At 43.9% G+C, this 20000-nt stretch overlaps 1 protein-coding gene across 1 annotated transcript in view; it reads right to left on the bottom strand.

Moving 5' to 3' along the window:
* The window catches only part of LOC128608291 (voltage-dependent R-type calcium channel subunit alpha-1E), a 105020-nt gene that overhangs the window by 17349 nt on the left and 67671 nt on the right, over positions 1-20000 (bottom strand). Inside the window, 6 exon segments of the mRNA XM_053625927.1 lie at positions 1271-1324; positions 1518-1633; positions 1826-1929; positions 2046-2236; positions 3152-3310; positions 3424-3527. Coding sequence (XP_053481902.1) covers positions 1271-1324; positions 1518-1633; positions 1826-1929; positions 2046-2236; positions 3152-3310; positions 3424-3527 — 728 coding nt within the window.

Below are 20000 nucleotides of genomic sequence, written 5' to 3'. Positions count from 1 at the left end.
GTTATATTGTAGAGTTACATTGAGGTGTTATATTGTAGAGTTACATTGAGGTGTTATAGAGTTATATTGTAGAGTTACATAGAGGTGTTATATTGTAGAGTTACAGTGTAGAGTTACATTGAGGTGTTATATTATAGAGTTACATTGTAGAGTTACATTGAGGTGTTATATTATAGAGTTACATTGAGGTGTTATATTGTAGAGTTATATTGTAGAGTTACATTGAGGTGTTATATTATAGAGTTACATTGAGGTGTTATATTGTAGAGTTATATTGAGGTGTTATATTATAGAGTTATATTGTAGAGTTACATTGAGGTGTTATATTGTAGAGTTACATTGTAGAGTTACATTGAGGTGTTATAGAGTTACATTGTAGAGTTACATTGAGGTGTTATATTATAGAGTTACATTGAGGTGTTATATTATAGAGTTACATTGAGGTGTTATATTATAGAGTTATATTGTAGAGTTACATTGAGGTGTTATATTATAGAGTTACATTGTAGAGTTACATTGAGGTGTTATATTATAGAGTTACATTGTAGAGTTACATTGAGGTGTTATATTATAGAGTTACATTGAGGTGTTATATTATAGAGTTACATTGTAGAGTTACATTGAGGTGTTATATTATAGAGTTACATTGAGGTGTTATATTATAGAGTTACATTGTAGAGTTACATTGAGGTGTTATATTATAGAGTTACATTGAGGTGTTATATTATAGAGTTACATTGTAGAGTTACATTGAGGTGTTATATTATAGAGTTATATTATAGAGTTACATAGAGGTGTTATATTGTAGAGTTACATTGAGGTGTTATATTGTAGAGTTACATTGAGGTGTTATATTTTACATATACAATACATTACATATACAATTACATATTGTAGAGTTACATTGAGGTGTTATAGAGTTACGTTGCTATGGCGTATCCAGGATTTTCACTTCTGTAGTTACACGCTGTAAGTAGTTACACTGCTGTGATGAATCTTTGATAATCAGGAAACGCTGTGGAAACGTAACGACAGCGTAATCTGTTCGGCCGGAAACTCCTGAAACACTTTACACATGTTTACACTGAAATGTTTGCAGTGTGTAAAGAGATTCTGCTGCTAATGTGTTGGTTGATGTTTTGTTTATTCCTGTGAGACATTAGTGGTTGTGTTGTGATGACGTCACAGGGGGACAGGGTTACTGTTACTGTTACTGTTACTGCAGTTACAACGGAGTTCAATAAGAAAATATTACTGAGCACAGACTCACCGTCCAGAGCTGAAGGACCCGAGTTCTTATTCTCCTCCGCCAGCATCACTTCCTCTGGAACACACACACACACACACACACACACACACACAGAGAACAAGAGAAGATTTCTGGATGGTTCCATCATTATTTAATATACATTTCTACAGTGAGAGAAGAAATCAGTGGAGAACTTTGTTTCATCTGAAAACTAGGGTGTGTGTGTGTGTGTGTGTGTGTGTGTGTGTGTGTGTGTAGTGATGATCACCTGCTCGGTCAATCCAAGCTCGATATCCATTCAGTTCTCTTTCGATCTGCTGCTGACGTCTGAGCTTCATAAAAGCTCTCCTGTTCTCCACACGCTCTCTCTCCTTAGCAAACTCTCTACACACACACACACACACACACACACCCACACACACACACACACACACACAAAGAGTAATAAAATATATACACACACTGGATGCAAAACACACATCGTCATACAACGCACCCAGACAACATGAAGAACATACACTAGAAAAACCTTTCACACACACACACACACACACACACACACACACACACACTCACCCAGACAGAACTCCCAGCACCAGGTTGAGCACGAAGAAGGAGCCGATGATGATGAGGGGGATGAAGTACAGCCAGTTCCACGTGGGACCTAATGCATCATTGGCCTGGACACACACACACACACACACACACACACACACACACACACACACCCCCAGTGGGTTTATGATTGTATGTTGTGTGTGGTGGTGTGTGTTGGGTGGTGAGTGAGTGAACTGACGTTGTACAGGACGGTGGTCCAGCCCTCCATGGTGATACACTGGAAGACGGTGAGCACGGCGAACAGGATGTTGTCGAACTGCGTGATTCCGTCGTTCGGCCCGATCCACAACCCGTTACAGCTGTATTTATACGGACACCGACGATCTCCACACGGGAACTCCGCCTCCCAATCCGGAACCGTCTCGTTCTCTAAAGCACGAGATACACCGGACAGTTTGAAATTAATTCATGACATTTCTACAGAAAGAAAGAAAGAAATGGGCCAACGAATCTGCAAAGCGAGGCTGTATCGCAGCAATGACTCAGATCTTGGTAGGCATTCTCAGGACCATGACCTGAGGCTAATCAGTAAATTTCATGCCGGCGCCACTTACTGGTCGAAGGTTATAATAACATGCTCAAAATGCTTATATCCAAGCACCATTTTTGCACTCACTCCTCCTCCATATTTTGTTCAATCTTCACCATATTTGGCTCACGCCATCTTGAGACCTGTCTAAACAAAAGTTATCAAAGGATTCGGATTCGGAAAAAGCCCAAGCTACATCCAGTGGCCTATTTCTCCAAAAAAAAACCCACCCCAGCCGAAGAAAATGATGCCATCAGAAACAGAGCTCTTTCGGCAGGAAGATCATCCGGCCCTTGACGAGTGCTGTCACTGGCTGTAGGGGGAGCAATCATCTCCACATCGGGTTCCTCGTTCATGTCCTCCGAACAAGCTATCTATACTAACCCAGCTCCATGTTCACTGGCCACCCAGGGACCCAACGTTCTGTACTTACCACCTGCTATGAGACAGGTACTGGCGGCCCAAAATGCTCGCTGAAGTGCACTGCACAGTTTCCTCCTGTTCCACCTGTGCCCAAGCCAAGGTCCCCCGAAGCTACTGCCTCTGCCCATACCACAGATGCCCTGGTCACACCCTGCTGTACATTTCATTACCGACCTTCCACCTTCCAAAATCCCGGGCCCACACTACCTTTCAAGTTTGGGCCAGTTTCATGGATAAGCGAGACAACTGTTCCTTGAATACATTATATCCGTTTGAGAGAAAGAGAGAGAGTGTTGTGTGTGTGTGTGTGTGTGTGTGTGTGTATGTTCTACCCTGTATATCTGGATCGGGGATGCAGGTCTTGTGTAGGCGGCCGCTGTAGAACTCCAGGCCGATGATTGCGAACATTAAAATGGCAAAAAATAACAACAAGCCGATCTGCAGCAGAGGAACCATCGCCTTCATGATGGACTTCAAAACGATCTGCAGACCTGCACACACACACACACACACACACACACACACACACACACGCACACACAAAAGGCTGTTATTTGAATCTTTTAAAAATAATTATATACGTGATGTTTGCTTGAAAACGTACTTGGGATTCCTGACACCAGTTTGAGGGGCCGCAGAACTCGAACAGCTCGCAACGTCCTCAGATCAACCGGGATATTCATATGAGCTTCGGCAGTGGCCAGGATCCTGCACACACACACACACACACACACACACACACACACAAAGAATATCACAGTTAAGGTTAGAGTCGGTTAGAGCCAGTTAGAACCAGTTAGAGCCGGTTAGAGCCGGTTAGAGAACAGCCGGTTAGAGAAGAGCCGGTTAGAGCTGGTTAGAGCCGGTTAGAGAAGAGCTGGTTAGAGTCGGTTAGAGTCGGTTAGAGCCGGTTAGAACCGGTTAGAGCCGGTTAGAGAACAGCCGGTTAGAGAAGAGCCGGTTAGAGCTGGTTAGAGCCGGTTAGAGAAGAGCTGGTTAGAGTCGGTTAGAGTCGGTTAGAGCCGGTTAGAACCGGTTAGAGCCGGTTAGAGAAGAGCTGGTTAGAGTCGGTTAGAGTCGGTTAGAGCCGGTTAGAACCGGTTAGAGCCGGTTAGAGCCAGTTAGAGAACAGCCGGTTAGAGAAGAGCCGGTTAGAGCTGGTTAGAGCCGGTTAGAGAAGAGCTGGTTAGAGTCGGTTAGAGTCGGTTAGAACCGGTTAGAGCCGGTTAGAACCGGTTAGAACCGGTTAGAGCCGGTTAGAGTCGGTTAGAGCCGGTTAGAACTGGTTAGAGAAGAGCCGGTTAGAGCCGGTCAGAGCCAGTTTGAGTCGGTTAGAGCCGTGTGAAGCAGCGAGGTGTTGGACATCGCAATTACATCCTGAAATAAATGAAAGTGAAATAAATGAACACACTGAGATCCTGAGCTGTGCGGAGTGCCGTACATCAGGCTCAGCGATTGGTGGAGAGCGGTTATGTTCTGACCAATCAGAGCCGAGCTTCATCTGTCAGTTGCGTGACTGAGTTACGTTTATTCATTGTTATATCAGTTAGAGATTTAGAACCGGTTCCGTCTTCCTTCCTTCCTTCTTTTTTCCCCTTTCTTTGTCTTTCTTTTCCTGTCTTTCCATCGCATCTGTTCCTCTTTCTTTCTTTATTTCTTTCTTTCCTCCCTCTTCCTTTATTTCTCTGCCTATCTCCCCCTCCCCTCCCCTCCCCTCCCTCATTCTTTCTTTCTTTCTTTTCCTGTCTTTCCCTAACCTCCCCTCTGTTTCTCTTCTTTTCTTTCTTTCTTTCATTCGTTCATTGCTCTTCCTTTTCCTTACTTTCTTCCTTCTTCTTTTTTCTCCTTTCTTTCTTTCTTTCTTTCTTTCTGCAATGACAGATTTCCACCACTGGTGGGCTGCTTCCTCTTTTCCCTCTCAGTGTATTACTGTAATTAATCACCAACAGCTCAGGGGCAGATACACTGATCAAACACACACACACACACACGCACATACACACGCACACACGCACACGCACACACACACACACCATTGTGACAGATGGTGTATGAATGATTGAGAGAGCAGAAGATCAATTATTCATCCGAGCTAAAGAGCACACACTCTGAGCTAATTGTCAACGAGACCTGAAGCAAAAATAAATGACAAATAAAGGGTTAATGATGTTTAATGAAGCAACACACACTGTCACACTCTCACAGTCTCACACTCACACACTCTCACACTCACACACACTCTCACACACACTCTCATACTCAAACACACTCTCACACACACACTCACACACTCTCACACTCACACACACTCTCACACACACACACACACACACACTCTCACACACACTCTCACACACACACTCACACACTCTCACACACACACACTCATACTCACACACACTCTCACACACTCACACACACACACACTCTCACACACTCTTACACTCTCACACACTCACACACACTCTCACACACACTCTCTCACACACACACTCTCACACACTCTCACACACACTCTCACACTCTCACACACACTCTCATACTCTCACACACACTCTCTCACACACACACTCTCACACTCTCGCACTCTCACACACACTCTCACACACACACACTCACACAATCTCACACCCTTGCACACTCTCTCACACGCACAGTCTCACACTCACACATTCTCACACACACTCTCACACACTTTCACACTCTCACACTCACACACACTCGCACACACACTCTCGCACACTCTCACTCACACTCACACACACTCTCACAGCTCTACATAATGAGTTATTCATATTCAGAAGAAAGCACGTTCTGAGATGCTTTGGCTTTACACTTAATCACTGAATTTGATATTACATCAGTTTCTGATCATGGATTTCATCTGGGGCGGCTGTGGATCAGGTGGTAGAGCGGGTTGTCCACTAATCGTAGGGTTGGTGGTTCGATTCCCGGCCCACATGACTCCACATGACTCCACATGACTCCACATGACTCCACATGACTCCACGTGCCGAAGTGTCCTTGGGCAAGACACTGAACCCCAAGTTGCTCCCGATGGTAAGTTAGCGCCTTGCATGGCAGCTCTGCTACCACTGGTGTGTGAGTTTGTGTGTGTGAGTTTGTGTGTGAGTGTGTGTGTGTGTGTGTGTGTGTGTGTGTGTGTGTGTGTGTGTGAATGGGTGAATGAGAAAAGCACTTTGGATAAAAGCGCTATATAAGGGCAGACCATTTAAATGTACTCATTAGTGGCCAAAATAAATCGGTGAAGAAATGCTGGTTGTGTGGAGCTGTGATGATTTGGACATGCAGTTTGCACAGCTCTGAGATTATAATTAACTGTGAGGATGATGGATCTGTCCTCCACCATCAGAGGTTAAAAACCCACAGTGCTTTGTTGTGGTGTTGGCATTTACACTCGCTGCTTCCTCTACGTCTCCCTCAGCCCAGCTCCCTACTGAGACACACTTCACGCTGTCACACACATCATCATCATCATCATCATCATCATCAGGAGAGAAAAGAAGCACTGCCCATCATCACCTCTCCATCCACACACAGAGACTCAACACCACAGACAGACTAAACTCTATCATCTGACCATCATCTAACTATCATCTGACCATCATCTCACCATCTGACCATCATCTGACCATCTGACCATCATCTCACCATCTGACCATCATCTCATCCTCTAACCATTATCTCATCATCTGACCATCACCCGAACATCATCTCATCATTTCACCATTATCTCATCATCTGACCATCTGACCATCATCTGACCATCATCTGACCATCATCTCATCATCTAACCATTATCTCATCATCTGACCATCACCCGAACATCATCTCATCATTTCACCATTATCTCATCATCTGACCATCTGACCATCATCTGACCATCATCTCATCCTCTAACCATTATCTCATCATCTGACCATCACCTGACCATCATCTCATCATTTCACCATTATCTCATCATCTGACCATCTGACCATCATCTGACCATCATCTGACCATCATCTGACCATCATCTCATCATCTAACCATTATCTCATCATCTCACCATCTGACCATCATCTCACCATCTGACCATCATCTGACCATCTGACCATCACCCAACCATCATCTCATCATTTCACCATTAGCTCATCATCTGACCATCATCTCATCCTCTAACCATTATCTCATCATCTGACCATCTGACCATCATCTGACCATCTCATCATCTGACCATCACCCGACCATCATCTCATCATTTCACCATTAGCTCATCATCTGACCATCATCTCATCCTCTAACCATTATCTCATCATCTGACCATCTGACCATCATCTGACCATCTCATCATCTGACCATCACCCGACCATCATCTCATCATTTCACCATCATCTCACCATCTCACCATCTGACCATCATCTCATCATCTAACCATTATCTCATCATCTGACCATCTGACCATCATCTCATCATTTCACCATCATCTCACCATCTGACCATCATCTCATCCTCTAACCATTATCTCATCATCTGACCATCTCATCATCTGTTATATCTCATGGAGAAGAAATCGTGCAGAATGAAAATAAACGCATGAATCACTGTGTAAACTCTTCTCTAAGTGACTCAGAAGAACTGCTTGGCTTCTTTGCTTTATTCCCTCTTTTCTCTTTCTTTATCTTCTCTTCCATTTCGTTCATACTTTCTTTTAAAAAATTTTCTTTCTCTTCCTTTCACCTCCTTCCTTTTCCTTCTTTCCTTCCTTTCTTCTTTCTTTCTGTTTTTTTTTTTTTTCTTTTCATTTTCCTTCCTTCCTTTCTGTCTTCTGTAAGGTGGACATGGTAAGTGTTATGGTTTGTCACTCGTGTGATATCTGAGAGCAGCAGTGCGTATGTTTGCTACAGCTAAGGTGGGCGAGTGTTGAAGCTGAGCTCAGTCTGAATCCAAAACCAACACTAAACACCACCCACTGTGAGCCAGATGAAAGTGCTAAGTGCTAAGTGCTAAGTGTGGGCTGCCACCGGGCCTTCACTCGTTTATAGCTTTCCAGCATCACAGCATTACAACTTTATTCCACTAGCGCAGGACGAGAATCAACACAGAATTAGTGGACGTACAACACACCCATCACGGGGGAGAAACTGCAGATATCTCACATTAATCAACACAAAATAAATTTATACTGACTGAGACATGAAGCAGAAATGCATCTTTCAAGCAGGAAAATCTACAGGAGAGGGGAGATTACTAACGTCAGATGGAACGGAGGGGGCGGAGCTTCCAGGGTGTCAGCTAATATGAGAAAGTTCGAAACACCTACGCGCGTAACTGTCAATCATTCCATTTTGATCACATATCACGTATCGATTGGTTCAGCGACCGTTTTAATAGGAGGGAAAGAGAAGACGGACGTCAGAATGCCGAGCTCTTACGCGTGTAAGATATGTGTTAAAACTGGTAGGTCTTGTACCACTGATCAGGAGATAAAATCAGGCCACACCTCGCAAGCTAAGGAACGACACACAGGGATAAAGAGCCAGAGAGAGAAGCATTAGCAAAGCAGAAGCCGAGATCTCACAGTGGATCCTCAGGAGCTATTATTGTACGAGTGCCATTATTCAGTCGATGACACTCATACACCAGGACACAGACACCTCATCCTGAGGCTTATGACTCAACTACATCACTCTTATCATCTACAGGAATGAAAGGCCTCACCTGACCACTTCATCCTCACCGGAGCATCATGAGATTACCCCAACGCTGCAGCGGCAGACAGATATTCAATGTGCAGCAAACTGAGCTTGTCTAAACGTCTACACAGAGAGGGACAGAGACTGAACGTCACAGAAAGGCAGGAAGAAGCGCCAGTGAAAGGTGCAGAACAGCCCGATAATCATCGCTTCCACCCTGACACGGTGATTACAGGCTGTGTAAAGGTAGCACCGCTTTCAGCTATCTGATCTTAAATAGACACACCAAACACACCATAACCAGCTTGGACCAACCAGAAGCACATGAAAGATCCAAGAGGGTGAATCAGAACAGCACAATCTCACCAAAGCAAAAGAAAGTCCAGAAGAAAAGAAAGCATAGATGAAGCACGAGGCTTCGGGCTGTAATACATCAAGAGCTACAGCAGGATATTTACAGAATGGATAAAAACAGCTGAAGCCTGGTCAAAGGCTTTCCAGCACTGATGTCATGGTTCTAGAGGGCTTACAGGGTATAGGCAGGCTAACCATTCATGATCACGAGGAAGAAGAGAAAGAGCATGACTGCCATCAGCTCCACCTCCATGGGAGAAGACTGAACAGGTTTTAGCAGAGAGAGAGAGATGGAAAGTGGCGTGAAGATGGCCTGCAAACGTAGGGCTGAACTTGGTATTGGAAGACTGCCAGACCATGCGCAACCCGGCGAAGCTTATCTCAGACTGACCCAACTAAAAGTAGTCTGGTCCAAATCAGTACAACCTAATCTGTACCAACAGAATCGAATCCAACTCAACACCACCCAGGCAAATCAGATAGACCCAATCCGCCTCAGTGCACTTTAATCAGACTCAACACAGCCCAATCCATTCAACGACGCCTAATCTACGTCCCAACCTAATCCAACACACAGCAGTTGAGCCGAAAACACCCCAAAATGGTGATAAAACAGCCCGGCCCATCCCGAAAGCATCTAGTCGAACCCAGAACGACACCAAATAGCACCAAATTGGCCCAATCTAAAGAAACATGACCTAATCCACCCCAAAACTGATTCATCTAAACCAATACATCCCAATACAAAGCACAAACTATAGAAATACACCCCAGTGCAACCCAGCGTAGTCCAGTCTATTCATACCTGTCCAATCTATCCTACCATGATCGAAGGTGACCCAACACGGCTTGATCCAAACTAATACAGTCAAATACAACCCTACACCATCCAATTAAACAGAATAAAGCCTAAAATGGCAACCAGACTGTCTGATGTGCATAAACACAGCCCAATCCGACCCAACACCAACCTAGCACCGCTTCATCCTAAACAATATGGATCAGTCAAAACCAACACAAACCTTTATAGTCAAAACGTCCCCAAATCATAACAAAATGTGCGTCATTTTTCTTCTAACCCATGCTAACCCAACACAGCCCGATCCATTCAGCGCCGTCCAATCTATCAACACAGCTTGATCCAAACCAATCTGGCCCGATCCACCCCAACATCCTCCAGGCAAGCACAAATCCATCCTAAAGACAAACTGGCCCAATCTACACAAACAAGTCTAAATACAGATCTAAATACACCTAAGCAGGGGACAGTGGTAAATGAGAAAGGCAATGATAATTCCCCAGCTAATGGTCTGAACTTGTCTTTTATGCGCTTTGAGAAGCATGATCCTGAAGGTTGTTCTTGAAGGTTTTAAACAAACACTGAGCCCCTCTGCCTCTCTGAAATTGAGGCATCCAGTCAAACCCAAAATCTACACAAACATGGTCGAATCCAACTAACATGGCCCGTTCTGATCAAACAGACCGGCCCACCTGACTCCACACCACCTAATATAGCCAAATCTGGCCCAAGCCAAGAACTACAAGCACCACTCACAATGTGCATATTGTCTATAATTTATTCAAACCAAACCAGATACGGAATTTCAGAACCACACTGACAGCTCACAGAGGAAAAGGTACTGTACATCAAAGGTACCACTTTGGTATTTACGCTCCAATTAGCTAAAGGTACAACAATGTACGTTTGGAAATACCCTCTCAGTGATGTGTCTGAACCATAAAACATGAGTTTAGTCATTTTTTCTCAGTGTAGTGCGGGAATGGGCTGCAGGGACCGAAAAGCCGCTTCGCCGCCTGTTAAATGTCCTTAAGGATACGTCCTGTCCTGCTGATCTGTGGCTAAACGCACCGGCAGTGGCAATAAGAGGCGCAAACGCAGCTGGACACGGTACAGTCCTACTGTTTCAAACACAGGAAAATGTAGAAAAGAAAGAAAACGCTTGCAGACGCTGCTGACTGATTTCCACAGAGAGAGACGTTACACCCAAATATAAAGCAACAACAAACGGCACATTCAGATATATTTATACATTTCATATCAAGTTCTTTATTCACTGAGTTTTATTACAGAGACAAGAGATTATTTGTATTGTGAAGCTTTTTTTTTAAATAAATAAATAAATAAATAAATAAATAAATAATACTTAAATAACAGAAATCTATCCTACCATGATCGAAGGTGACCCAACACGGCTTGATCCAAACCAACACAGTCGCATACAACCCTACACCATCCAATCAAACAGAATAAGGCCTAAAATGGCAACCAGATTGTCTGATGTGCATAAACACAGCCCAATCCGACCCAACACCAACCTAGCACCGCTTCATCCTAAACAATATGGATCAGTCAAAACCAACACAAACCTTTATAGTCAAAACGTCCCCAAATCATAACAAAATGTGCGTCATTTTTCTTCTAACCCATGCTAACCCAACACAGCCCAATCCATTCAGCGCCGTCCAATCTATCCACACAGCCCGATCCATTCAGCGCCGTCCAATCTATCCACACAGCCCGATCCATTCAGTGCCGTCCAATCTATCCACACAGCTTTATCCAAACCAGTATGGCCCAGTACAACACAACACCTACCAGTCAAACCCAAAGTGGCCCAAAATCCGGCGCTGTTCTTGTGGCGAGCCGGTAGGGCTGTGAGGCGTCTCACGTGTAGCGCGTTCAGCGTTCCAAATCGTGTCAGAAGATTGTCTCCACATTCCACATGTACTTCCGTACAATTTATTATTGGCCTTGTTTTTATAAGCATGTTATTTTTACATTACATTCCTTTATATTGTTTAAATGATTATACTTTCGTTCTTTTATTTTACACAGTTTAATGTTTTGTTAAAGTTATTGTAGTTTCTGCCACTGCAATAATTTCATGGTATATTTTTATTTGCCTTTTTAACTATAACTATTTAATAAAGTTATTATTATTATTATTATTATTGTTATTATTATTATTATATTTCTAACATTTAGATAAATAATAATAATAAAAAATAGTCACAGTAAAGGTGATTGTTATTATTATTATTATTATCATTATTATTATTATCATTATTATTATTATTATTATTGTTATTGTTATTGTTATTAATCATTATATCACTCGACTTTTACCTGTTTGCTGATGTTTATAAGGATGTATAAACGATATATATATATATATATATATATATATTAGAACACAGTCTGAACTAAAACTATTAAAACTAATCAATTAAAGCATCTCTCAGTTGCGGTGTCTAATTTTTTAAATCAGAAGTGCGATGTAATCTCAGAGGCATATGTTATAAATTATCACATTGTTGCTGTTGTTTTGAAAAGCCAGGTTTTTTCTGGCTCAGGTCTGTCGGTGATGAGAGGAGGCTGAGCTGCCGCATCATTTCTGCCGTTTCTTTGTTCCTTGGCTCAGCTTTATTTGCCATCTGTGTTGTCAGGAGGCAGAAACGCACAATGATGCGCTGCCATGGAAACAGGTTGTCTGGAGCACAACCCTGAGAAACCCATCCTGCTCTCGCTCAGTGGATCCTCTGGAGCTAATGCAAACTGTGGACATATTCTGTCACACACACACACACACACACACACACACACACACACTCATCCTGGAGCACATGACTGGGCTAGAAAACATGACCCTCGGAGCGAGAGCACTACACAAAGGCAATAACGAATCATTTTCTCCAGCTTTCAATAGGACCTGAAGGAAAACACCTCATCAGTGAGCACTTCAGCTGATTATCAGTCCACACCCGAGTGAACGTGTTACACAACGACATCATCCAGGAAAACACAAATTCTTTATCTTTATCACGCTTTAGCGGCTGATGACGTCCCGCATTTGAACTGAATGACACACGTGACCGATGCCTTAAAAACAGTTTTTTAAGACCTATCTTATGAAAATGCCGTCTGTGAAGGAAGGGGGAGGGGTTTCACTGGGTCACTGAAACCCCCCCTCCATCCAAAAGTAATGCTGGGAGGGCAAGGTCCCTCCCCAATCCCAAAACAAAACATTCAATTCAGTTCTTAAAATGAATTCGATAACCATAACAAAAACGTAGGGAATAACAATCATTGTTTCTCGAGTCCCATCCACACCCCTAACCGTACATGATTTCCCCTGGATTAATGACATTCATTTAAAAAGTGTGCATTAAACAGTGTAGTTAACTAGTTAAGCTAGTTAGTTAACCCATAATCAAACATTTCAAACATGGACATGTGAAATGATTACTAGTCAACAAACAACAGTCACATGACATTTGTCTCATCACTTAACCCCGACAGATCCAGACCTGAACGTAGCCTGATATGGTAGAGTTGACCCTCATCACAGCGTCGAAACGACAGCGTCAGAAGACTGCGGTCGCTGTATCCCAAACCCCGTTAAACGAGGACGAGGACAGCCGAAACCCCGTTAAATGAGGACGAGAATGACCCAAACCCTGTTGGACGAGGACGATCCAAACCGCGTTAAACGAGGATGAGGACGACCCAAACCCATTAAACGAGGACGAGGACAGCCCAAACCCCGTTAAACGAGGATGAGGACAGCCCAAACCCCGTTAAACGAGGACGAGGACAGCCCAAACCCCGTTAAACGAGGGCGAGGACGACCCAATCGCCGTCAAACGAGGACGAGGACGGCCCAAACCCCGTTAAACGAGGACAGCCCAAACCCCATTAAACGAGGATGAGGACGACCCAAACCTGTTAAACGAGGACAAGGATGGCCCAAACCCAGTTAAACGAGGACGAGGACGACCCAAACCCATTAAACGAGGACAGGGACGGCCCAAACCCTGTTAAACGAGGACGAGGACAGCCCAAACCCCGTTAAACGAGGACGAGGACAGCCCAAACCCCGTTAAACGTGGATGAGGACGACCCAATTGCCGTTAAACGAGGACGAGGATGGTCCAAACCCCGTTAAACAAGAACGAGGACGACCCAAACCCCGTTAAACAAGAACGAGGACGACCCAAACCCCGTTGGACGAGGACAATCCAAGCCCCGTTAAATGAGGATGAGGAAGACCCAAACCCATTAAATGAGGACAAGAATGACCCAAACCCCGTTGGACGAGGACGATCCAAACCGCGTTAAACGAGGACAAGGACGACCCAAACCCATTAAACGAGGACGGCCCAAACCCCGTTAAACGAGGACGAGGACGGCCCAAACCCCGTTAAACGAGGATGAGGACGACCCAAACCCGTTAAACGAGGACAGCCCAAACCCAGTTAAACGAGGATGAGGACGACCCAAACCCGTTAAACGAGGACGGCCCAAACCCCGTTAAACGAGGACGAGGACGGCCCAAACCCCGTTAAACGAGGACGAGGACAGCCCAAACCCCGTTAAACGTGGACGAGGATGACCCAATCGCCGTTAAATGAGGACGAGGATGGCCCAAACCCCGTTAAACGAGGACGAGGACAGCCCAAACCCCGTTGGACGAGGACGATCCAAACCCCGTTAAATGAGGACGAGGAAGACCCAAACCAATTAAACGAGGACGAGGACAATCCAAACCCCGTTTAATGAGGACGAGGACGGTCCAAACCCCGTTAAACGAGGACGAGGACGACCCAAACCCCGTTAAACGAGGATGAGGACGAGGATGAGGAGGAAACTCGCTTCAGGATTGGACAATCGTTTAATTCATGTACAGTGTTTGGCCCCGCCCCTCCAAATATGTAACGCCACCAGCTCCCATGGTAAATGCTAAGTTATGTATTTTTGATCTGATATTAAGAAGGTCAGTAGTTTCTGCACTGCTGCTGGACCAGTTAAAGGTATAACACCTCTTCATTCTAGTTTTTAATTACGCTAAACTCCTTCTCTGCTTTGCTCCATTTCAGTTTTCTGTTTAAATACGAACTTTACAAAATTGTTCAAATGTTGTGATGTGAAATTCTGGCTATCGATCCGTCTGTCTATCCATCTGTCTCTCTGTCCGTCTATCCGTCTGTCTGTCCGTCTATCCGTCTGTCTGTGCTTCTATCCGTCTGTCTGTCCAGTTGTTGTTTTTGTTTGTGTTATCAGAGCTGTGTGATATGTGATATCTCCCGGGTTTGTGGAGGTGATGTAGAAGACAGCTGTTCTTCCGCGTGCTGAAAATAAAAGCGATGTGCGGTTGGGGGGAAGTGTGATTGGGGAGGGGGGTGTGGTTGGGGGGGGTGTGGTGTGAGCAGACACACGTCCAAACACATCAGTCACACTGACAGCTGATTGGCCGAGCTGTTTGACTGACAGATGGCCCTGAGCGCAAAACACGCAGGACTAACATAAGCGAGAACGGATCACGACTGGGGTTCTTGCTGTCGTTTTGTGTTTAATTCAACACGCTATAACACACCTCAACTCCACAACTCCACTACAACACAACTCCACTACAACACAACTCCACAACTCCACTACAACACAACTCCACTACAATACAACTCCACTACAACACAACTCCACTACAATACAACTCCACAACTCCACTACAACACAACTCCACTACAATACAACTCCACAACTCCACTACAACACAACTCCACTACAACACAACTCCACAACTCCACTACAACACAACTCCACAACTCTACTACAACACAACTCCACTACAATACAACTCCACTACAACACAACTCCACTACAATACAACTCCACAACTCCACTACAACACAACTCCACTACAATACAACTCCACAACTCCACTACAACACAACTCCACAACTCTACTACAACACAACTCCACTACAATACAACTCCACTACAATACAACTCCACAACTCCACAACTCCACTACAACACAACTCCACTACAATACAACTCCACAACTCCACAACTCCACTACAATACAACTCCACAACTCCACAACTCCACTACAACACAACTCCACTACAATACAACTCCACTACAACACAACTCCACAACTCCACTACAACACAACTCCACTACAACACAACTCCACAACTCCACTACAACACAACTCCACAACTCCACTACAACACAACTCCACTACAACACAACTCCACTACAACACAACTCCACTACAATACAACTCCACAACTCCACTACAACACAACTCCACAACTCCACTACAACACAACTGCACAACTCCACTACAACACAACTCCACAACTCCACTACAACACAACTCCACTACAACACAACTGCACAACTCCACTACAACTCCACAACTCCACAACCCCACTACAACACAACTCCACAACTCCACTACAACACAACTCCACAACTCCACTACAACACAACTCCACAACTCTACTACAACACAACTCCACAACTCCACTACAACTCCACAACTCCACTACAACACAACTCCACTACAATACAACTCCACAACTCCACTACAACACAACTCCACTACAACACAACTCCACAACTCCACTACAACACAACTCCACAACTCTACTACAACACAACTCCACTACAATACAACTCCACAACTCCACTACAACACAACTCCACTACAATACAACTCCACAACTCCACTACAACTCCACAACTCCACTACAACACAACTCCACTACAACACAACTCCACTACAATACAACTCCACAACTCCACTACAACACAACTCCACTACAACACAACTCCACTACAACACAACTCCACAACTCCACTACAACACAACTCCACAACTCCACTACAACACAACTCCACAACTCCACTACAACACAACTCCACAACTCTACTACAACACAACTCCACAACTCCACTACAACACAACTCCACAACTCTACTACAACACAACTCCACTACAACACAACTCCACTACAATACAACTCCACAACTCCACTACAACACAACTCCACAACTCCACTACAACACAACTCCACTACAATACAACTCCACAACTCCACTACAACACAACTCCACTACAACACAACTCCACAACTCCACTACAACACAACTCCACAACTCTACTACAACACAACTCCACTACAATACAACTCCACAACTCCACTACAACACAACTCCACTACAATACAACTCCACAACTCCACTACAACTCCACAACTCCACTACAACACAACTCCACTACAACACAACTCCACTACAATACAACTCCACAACTCCACAACTCCACTACAACACAACTCCACAACCCCACTACAACACAACTCCACAACTCTACTACAACACAACTCCACAACTCCACTACAACACAACTCCACAACTCCACTACAACACAACTCCACAACTCTACTACAACACAACTCCACAACTCCACTACAACACAACTCCACTACAACACAACTCCACTACAATACAACTCCACAACTCCACTACAACACAACTCCACAACTCCACTACAACACAACTCCACAACTCCACTACAACTCCACAACTCCACAACTCCACTACAACTCCACAACTCCACTACAACACAACTCCACAACTCCACTACAATACAACTCCACAACTCCACTACAACACAACTCCACAACTCCACTACAACACAACTCCACTACAACACAACTCCACAACTCCACTACAACACAACACTACAACACAACTCCACAACTCCACTACAACACAACTCCACTACAACACAACTCCACTACAATACAACTCCACAACTCCACTACAACACAACTCCACAACTCCACTACAACACAACTGCACAACTCCACTACAACACAACTCCACAACTCCACTACAACACAACTCCACTACAACACAACTGCACAACTCCACTACAACTCCACAACTCCACAACCCCACTACAACACAACTCCACAAATCCACTACAACACAACTCCACAACTCCATTACAACACAACTCCACAACTCTACTACAACACAACTCCACAACTCCACTACAACTCCACAACTCCACTACAACACAACTCCACTACAATACAACTCCACAACTCCACTACAACACAACTCCACAACTCCACAACAATACAACTCCACAACTCTACTACAACACAACTCCACAACTCCACTACAACACAACTCCACTACAACACAACTCCACAACTCCACTACAACACAACTCTACAACTCCACTACAACACAACTCCACAACTCCACTACAACACAACTCTACAACTCCACTACAACACAACTCTACTACAACACAACTCCACAACTCCACTACAACACAACTCCACAACTCCACTACAACACAACTCCACAACTCCACTACAACACAACTCCACTACAACACAACTCCACTACAACACAACTCCACAACTCCACTACAACACAACTCCACAACTCTACTACAACACAACTCCACAACTCCACTACAACACAACTCCACAACTCTACTACAACACAACTCCACTACAACACAACTCCACAACTCCACTACAACTCCACAACTCTACTACAACACAACTCCACAACTCCACTACAACACAACTCCACAACTCTACTACAACACAACTCCACAACTCTACTACAACACAACTCCACAACTCCACTACAACACAACTCCACAACTCTACTACAACACAACTCCACAACTCCACTACAACTCCACAACTCCACAACCCCACAACTCCACTACAACTCCACAACTCCACCACATTAAAGCTCACTACACCGCCACGCTGCGGGGTTCTGGATCCTGATTGGTCACATGGTCTTGATTAGTTTTCTATAAGCGCAGCTGCAAATCGCTCTAATACGTTATCGTTTCTATAGCAACAGCTCGTTCACAGGGCTTGGTATAAACTGACATTTCTGTAAGGAGACATTTATTTAACTCCTTATTTACGGAAGGAGTCTCCGGTGTCAGCAGTGAAGCTGCAACTCTGTGACTCACACCACCCTGTTGTTGTTTATGTTCTCTATAACAGCACAACACACACACACACACACACACACACACACACACACACACACACAGAGTGTTTATTACTTACTTAAGTAAACAAAATAACAATGGCCTTCCACTGATCCTAAACTGAATAAAACGATAGAAATAGCCCAGCATTACAAACAGCTGGATTTAATATGAGAGAGCTTTTACACACCGGGCCTTATATTTTTCACGCCGTGTTCTGATTGGCTCTCGTAGTCTGTTAGCGGTTAGCTCGTTTTTGACCTGTTTGACACTAGTGGAGAAACAGCAAGAGCAACAATGAGACTTCAGAGGCCATGAGACGGTGTTGTTCTGTAGAAATGTGTGTGTGTGTGTGTGTGTGTGTTAATTACAGTGCCTGTCTGCTAGTTCTTCAGTTCAGTTGGATCTGGCTGATGTTCTCACACTCACACTGTCTCATTATCCGCACTGACACGACTTTAAAACGAAACCGAGGCCAAACTTTCGGGTCTGAAACGCTGTGCTGATATTTCTACTCCTCGTTAAAGAGAACGTTTACCCGAATGTTCTCGGGCGTATTCAGAAAAGCCAGAGCTGAAACGTTATAAACATAACGTTTAGGCAACGTTTGGGAAACGTTCCGAAGTTGAAGTTCCCGTTCCCACACTGAAGCTGATTATCTTCATCCTGAGTGTTTTATTCCTCTTACGCGTACGGTTACACCAATCTTTCAATGTCAGTACATTATTACGCAATTCTATTCCGCTGACTTGCTATGATTACACAGTTCTTTTCTATTCTATTCTAATTCATAAATTCATAACTAATTCTGGTCTCTTATTATTACACAGTTTCATTCTACTAAGTTTTTACTGTTAAGGCATTTTTATTCTATTCTTCGGATTCTGTACGTACATATTTCTATTCTTTTAGGTTATATACTGTTATTCTTGCGCAGTTCTATTATATTCTACCGAGGTGATGCAAAATTCTATTGTGTTATTGTTCATGAATAATTCTGTTCTGTTCGATTAAAAGCTTCGACACAGTTCACTTTAATTCCATTTTATTTTAATATATTACCTCCTTACGCAATTCTTTTCCATTCGAAATGATAACACAATTCTATTCTATAAAGTCATTAGGCTAATAAAGGTCATTCTGTTCTCGTCTATTAAGTTTTTACACAATTCGATTCATTCTATTCTTTAGTACTCTATCGTGTCCTTACCCGATTGGATTCAAAGCTGCTATTGCGGAATTCACTTCTATTAAGTTCTTATTCAATTCTCTTCTGCTCT

The sequence above is a fragment of the Ictalurus furcatus genome, chromosome 5, assembly GCF_023375685.1.
Source record: "Ictalurus furcatus strain D&B chromosome 5, Billie_1.0, whole genome shotgun sequence".
Taxonomy (NCBI): Eukaryota; Metazoa; Chordata; class Actinopteri; order Siluriformes; family Ictaluridae; genus Ictalurus; species Ictalurus furcatus.
This window is presented reverse-complemented; position numbering and strand designations above follow the sequence as displayed.